The sequence below is a fragment of the Sinocyclocheilus grahami genome, unplaced genomic scaffold (assembly GCF_001515645.1).
Source record: "Sinocyclocheilus grahami isolate Dianchi unplaced genomic scaffold, SAMN03320097.WGS_v1.1 scaffold958.1, whole genome shotgun sequence".
In the NCBI taxonomy this organism is placed as follows: Eukaryota; Metazoa; Chordata; class Actinopteri; order Cypriniformes; family Cyprinidae; genus Sinocyclocheilus; species Sinocyclocheilus grahami.
Genome location: NW_015506137.1, coordinates 117975 through 124093, shown reverse-complemented (window position 1 = coordinate 124093; position 6119 = coordinate 117975). Strand labels below are relative to the sequence as shown.

The 6119-nt window shown below is 35.7% G+C and overlaps 2 protein-coding genes across 3 annotated transcripts in view; both read right to left on the bottom strand.

Moving 5' to 3' along the window:
• The window catches only part of gxylt1a (glucoside xylosyltransferase 1a), an 11453-nt gene extending 9878 nt beyond the window's left edge, over window positions 1-1575 (bottom strand). For both annotated transcript variants that reach the window (XM_016249877.1, XM_016249879.1), the window contains exon 1: window positions 808-1575. In XM_016249877.1, the coding sequence (XP_016105363.1) occupies window positions 808-1133 (326 nt within the window). In that variant the 5' untranslated portion in view covers window positions 1134-1575. The remainder of the gene's footprint in view (window positions 1-807) is intronic.
• A 500-nt stretch (window positions 1576-2075) lies between these two features.
• Window positions 2076-4785, bottom strand: LOC107564731 (ubiquitin-like). The gene is made up of 3 exons (XM_016249874.1): window positions 4605-4785; window positions 4223-4339; window positions 2076-2227 (listed from the first exon to the last, which is right to left on the bottom strand). Exons 1-3 carry the CDS (start codon window positions 4729-4731, stop codon window positions 2118-2120), a joined length of 354 nt encoding a protein of 117 aa, XP_016105360.1. The 5' UTR covers window positions 4732-4785; the 3' UTR covers window positions 2076-2117.
• Window positions 4786-6119: the final 1334 nt, after the last annotated feature.

Genomic DNA, 6119 nt, shown 5'->3' with positions numbered 1-6119 from the left:
ACACACTCACACACACACACACTCTCACACACTCACTCTCACACACACACTCACACTCTCACACACACTCTCACACACTCACACACACACACACACACACACACACTCACTCACACTCACTCACACTCACACACACACACACACACCAGCTGGGTCTCAATCAGAGATGCCCTGAAACATCTGTGGCCTGACATCCAGGTCTGTGTAAGAAGAAAGAGCCTTTGTATTCAGATAAATAAATATATAATAGATATAAAAATACAAATAAATTGTAACACAGGGGTTTTCAAACTGGTGTCTGGGGAAGAGTTTAGAGAAAAACTGAAAATGTCAAAAAAAAAATAATAATTTTAAATACAAACCTGTCATCTGACCAAAATGGACTCGAGATGACCTGACTCATGAATATTAAGTACGTAACACGACGCACGCCCCAGTAGGCCTCACTGATTGGCTGAAAGGCGGACCGATAGGCGGGCGCTACTCAGCGGGCGAATGAACGGCTACTATTACAAGCAAGCTTATGAATATTAATTTGATGTTAGCAATGTGATCAAATTAGTAGAGTTAAACGAGCAGAAATCCAGCCTAAACGACTGTTAACTTACCACAACAGCCTTATATGAGTATCCTCTGCATTAAATTACTCAGAAACGCAGCACTGGTTAAGATTTCGGTTATTTATAACACCTGTCCAGTCATTAAAGCTAGTTGACCGCGGTCACATCGTGAGTCCAGTGTTTATAAGCTCGGGTGTGTGTCGTGCAGATGTTGTTGTGAGGTGTGTGTGTGTGTGTTATTGTTTACCTGTCATCCCGCGCGCGGTCACTCAGGCCTGTGTCCGCTCGCTGCTGGTGGTCCTCGCGCTCCAGAGACGACACGAGCTGATTGAAGATGTAGAGCAGCGAGCAGAAGACGAACAGCGTGCAGACGAACAGGACTCGAAGATAACGCCGCATTGTACAGCTGTAAGAGCAGCCATGGAGATCAATAGCGCTGCTCGCTTCACTAGCTGCTGTGGCGGAGGCGTGCTCATGAATATTAATCAGCTGCTTCCAAAACTTCCTGGAGACGCCAGCCACGTGACCACGTGGCTCCGCCTCCCGACCGAACGTCACGTTATCAGTCAACATTTACATTTGGGAAAAATGTTTTAGAGTGAAAAAAAACCAAACTGTTTTTAAAATAATATCATGCATTTTATTAATACAGTCTTGGCACTACACAATATTGTTTAGTGATGCACATATTTCTGTCCTCTGTGTTCTCTCCAGTTTTGAGATTATTGATGTTTTCAGCAAACAGAAGTCTGAAAAATTGATGGAAAAAAAATCTTTAAAACAATCTATAGGCATCACAGAACAAGGAAAGGGGGAAAAAACTTAATAAAAAAGTTGATAAAAGTGCATATGTGACTTTATAAATGTTAGCCAAATAATTCTACTGATGTACAATATTTGTACTTAAGTCAATATTAAGTTACAGAGACACAGGAAAACACAAAGTGTGCCAGAGACAGATAGACAGACAGACAGACAGACAGACAGAGAGATAGATAGATAGATAGATAGATAGATAGATAGATAGATAGATAGATAGATAGAAGATAGAGAGATAGAGATACAGAGACACAGACAGACAGACAGACAGATAGAGAGATAGACAGATAGACAGACAGATAGATAGATAGATAGATAGATAGATAGATAGATAGATAGATAGATAGATAGATAGATAGATAGATAGATAGATAGATAGATAGATAGATGACATAATGAAAATCTCAGAAATGTTCCAGTTAGCAACCCAGTAATACATTTTATTGATTGATAATATAATGAGTTCTACTGAAAACACAACACACATGTTATGTTCTGATTTCAGCCTCTTAAGTAAAAGCCAAATATTCTGTGACACAAGAGAATTTATATTTGGCACCTTAACATGAGAAATGCTAATAATAAAGGTTTCAGTCATCACTGAAGGGTTGTTACTCAGTCAACTGCTGAGTCTTTAGCTACACGTGGTGTTTACAGGTACAGCTGAGCAGTTCATTGTGACTGTTTATATTTTTCATATTTGTACAATGTGTTGGATTTATATGAGGATGCACTGAACTACAAAATCAAACATGATGTATTGGGTTCTGGCTCAGTGTGCTGCGTTGAAGCTAATACTTCCCTATATGCACTCTTGGAGCTTTCTACATCTTCATCTTCAGGTGGAGCTGTGAGAAATGATATGAAACAACAATAAAAGATCTGTCAGAGTAGTGTGACCAAACGTGCCATTTTTCCCGGACACGTCCTTGCCAGGATTTGTTTTGGCTTCGTTTTCCTGTTTTCATACTTGCTGAACACTGTAAAAAAAATCTGTGACATTTACGGTAAAATACCGGCAGCTGTGGTTGCCAGAACTTCACCGTTAAATATATAATAGTACCATTTTAGGTTTTACAGACTTAACTTAAATTCACAATAAAAAAAACGTATTTGATTAACTGATGTAATGTTAATAAACCAGCATACTGAAGTATTTTTGAAGTATTTTTGAAACGGTGTAATGCACTGATAACCACCAAAAACAGGTGGTGATGAGAAAGTCACGTGATGAACCAAAGCTCATCACAAACAGCTCTTCCACAAGCTGAGAAGGGAAATATTCATATATATATATATATATATAGAAGGTGCACAGTGTGTCATTCACACAAACACTAAACCCCATCACGGTGACACACATGATGCTGAAATAATGCAATAAACATTAATTTAACAACATTAGATGTAAGATAAAACCCTAATGTACACAACTGATAAGAAAAAACTAAGAAGAAACACAGTTATTTCAATGAAAAAACGAAATATGAAGTGTCATGCAGGGAATTCTGGGAGCGTCAATTTACGTTTTTTCCACTGTAAATTATATAATGACTTTTTCTTTTTAACTTCCAAAAACCGTAATTTACTGTAAAATTACATTAAATGTACTTACAGTTATTCACCGTATATAGTATGGAAACTTACTGATAACCAATTAAAAGTTTTTACTGTAGCATTTTTACAGTCTTTTACTGTTAAAATCACAATCATTTTTTACAGTGAAGGTAATGATTGAAAAGTAGTTTGACCAATAACATGCAGGCATTGTACATAATGGACCAATCGTGGCGTGTGAGAAGGTGGGATCTATAGTCAAAGCGATGCAAATACGCGTACATATTAGGTGTGTTCGACTTAAAGCGGCGCGTCTCAGACCGATCAGTGTTTGACATCAAAGTAAAGCATAAGGAACCGTCTGTATGGTACTTTGATGTCACTCACCGATCGGTCTGCACACGCAAACAAAGCCAAAACCTAGATATTTTGGGCAATATAGAAATCCTGGCCAGGACGCGTCCGGGAAAAATGGCACGCATGGTCACCCTATGTCAGAACCTGAATGATATTTGCCTTAAAGTAGTCCGTCTGTACCTTTAACATGAATTGTATGAAGGATCAATAATCAAAAATGTTTTACAAAAATAAATGTTTTGAAAAAAGAGAAATATCACTGAAGAAATATACAGCATATGTCCCATATAATGTTGCCACACTATATGTGGTAAAATGTCAGCAACATTTAAACAATTATAAAACACAAAACTCAGTAAAAATGTAAACAAAGCAATGTTTTGACCAACATTCACATATAGAGCGAAACATATGATAACACGGCCTGATTTTGAGAAGTTGCCCTAAAAAACACCCCAGCTATCAAATATATGCACTGTTTTTCTATCATTCTCATTAAGAACATTAATGTTTTTATAACTTTCAAAACATCCAGTCATTTAAAAAAATAAATGTTTTTTCTTGTTTATGTGACGGTTTGCAAAAACATTAAGGGAATGTTCCATGTTATCATTTTACTAACATTATGGGAAAGCTACTTTGAACGTTGAATGCTTAGAAACAAGTAGAAGAAACATTTAAAAACAGATAAATTAACATCAGACTAAAATGTTGAAGAGCAAACACTCCATGAGCTGTCTATGTGTTTGTGCTAATCAAACTAATCATGCAACATAATTTTACATATAACATACAATTTTAGTTGAATTTACTGAATATAAAAGCACTGCTAGAGAAAACAAGCATCTGTTTTGTGTGACAGCATGAAGGGTCAGTTTTAATACGATTATCTGAGACTTTAAATCATTTTAAACACTCTTGTTACATACCTCCACCACGTAGACGTTGAACTGCATGAATAGTAGATTCGTTTAGTACGCCATAAGAGCCAAGTGTACGACCTTCCTTCAGTTGTCTGCCCTTGAAGATAAACCTCCACGCGATCCCTGTGAAATACAACAACAGCAGCTGCGTAAGAAACAGCAAACATTCATGCATCAACCTCATTATAACAGGTGAAGATGTATCAAGAGGGTTTTCTGTGATTAGCATAACTTTTCTACAAATACCATGGTTGAAATATGGTCACTGTAGTAAAATAGTTTGCAAACTTCTCGTAGTTCAGAAGCTTTCAACTGATAAAAGCTGATCAATCTAAATGTAAACGTGTATGCAGTTTTTCCTATTGTTTGTATCATTTGTCTGACTTACATCGGTCTTCAGGAAATGCTCTTCTTTTGAGCTCTTCAACAGTCATGTTCTTCAGTTCCTCCTCTGAATCCACACTTACTGTTCTTGGCTGTCCTTTCTCATCTTTAATACAAATGTTGAAACTCATTTTGTATCTGCAGACTTAATGTAGAATTTAAAATGAACAATGTGCTGTGTTTAGTTTCACTTTGACTGCTTTATATAACATTAACTCCACCCACTTTCTCCAGCCCCCTTCCAGAAGTGTTTTTCTGTGTCAGGTTACTGAAGGAATCATTGTATATTAGCACTAACAGTATGAATAACTTGTTATATCTTCAGAAATAGGTTAAAATGATTTCATCACTATTAAACATGGAAAAACTCAAATGAAATATTGTATGAATAGTGTTGTGTTTTGACAGGGCATTGGTTACTTTGTTGTTCATCAAGTGCTGGATATTACGGCGGCAGAGAAGTGCAGTTTGCGTTTGTAATTTGTTATTTTGTTTTCAGAATTGTGATTTGTTCTGCACTTCTCGGCCACCGTAGGATATGGATCCTAAACAACAGCAGACAAGAGTGCCTTCATAATTAAACTGATATTATTTCTGTTAATGCAGCAATATATTTCTTTCATTATTTTAAACATTATCAGTCCTAAAAATGATGGATAAAACAAATGTCAATGTAAAATCTAATTGAAAAAATGCACATTAACACTCATCCTCTTCTGTACTAAAAAAATATTTTTCAGGACATAACTGTGTTATAGTCAGACCTTTTGCATCTTATACTTATTTATTTATATATACACTTATATATTCTCCCATCAGTTTTCCACGCACTGACACAGCCATGTGTGTCTCTGTCCTGAAGTTTTATGAAGTGAGTCACATCAAAAACACTTAAACGCAGGCTACACAGCAAGTAAAAACTATAGACTGCTGCTGGAACTATTTCATTTAGAGATCCAGCAAACAAAAACATGTCAAGTGAAATGGACTTCGATAAGCTTTACACTCATAATAGAAGCTATTTTTATAAAAGCAAAAATGTTGTCAACATGCTCAGTTACTGTAAAACACTTTTACTGCTTTCACCTTCATTTTGGTCTGTTGTTGCCACTTTAGGCTTAGTTTTTTCGTCAAGTCTTTTATAAATATGAGCAGTCAAAATGTTTTTATTTATTTATTCTTTTTTTTTTTTTGCTGTTTTATTTCCATCTAGAGTTCATCTGCAAAAACAGGTAACTCTGTTTTTAACAATTTTCAGAATTGTGCATTCCAATTAATCTCGATCGAACTGCAGTTGAGCTATTTTGATTAAGTAAAAATAACTAAAGAATACAGCTAACTAACACAATAAAAACATGATTTTTTTTACATCTGTTTTTTGCAAATAAACTCTTCAAATGCAAATTAGACTACTGTAAACTTTATTTCCAGATTCCCTTTTTGAGAGATTAAAGGGGTCATATGATGTTGCTAAAAATAACATTATTTTGTGTATTTGGTGTAATGAAATGTGTTTATT

Bases quoted from the DNA above. Each gene is read 5' to 3' on its own strand.
- LOC107564731 (XM_016249874.1), bottom strand. From the start codon at position 4,731: ATGAGTTTCAACATTTGTATTAAAGATGAGAAAGGACAGCCAAGAACA. The intron at 4,340-4,604 runs GTAAGTCAGACA...TGTATTTCACAG, and splicing joins AGCATTTCCTGAAGACCGAT to GGATCGCGTGGAGGTTTATC. The intron at 2,228-4,222 runs GTATGTAACAAG...CATTTCTCACAG, and splicing joins TCAACGTCTACGTGGTGGAG to CTCCACCTGAAGATGAAGAT.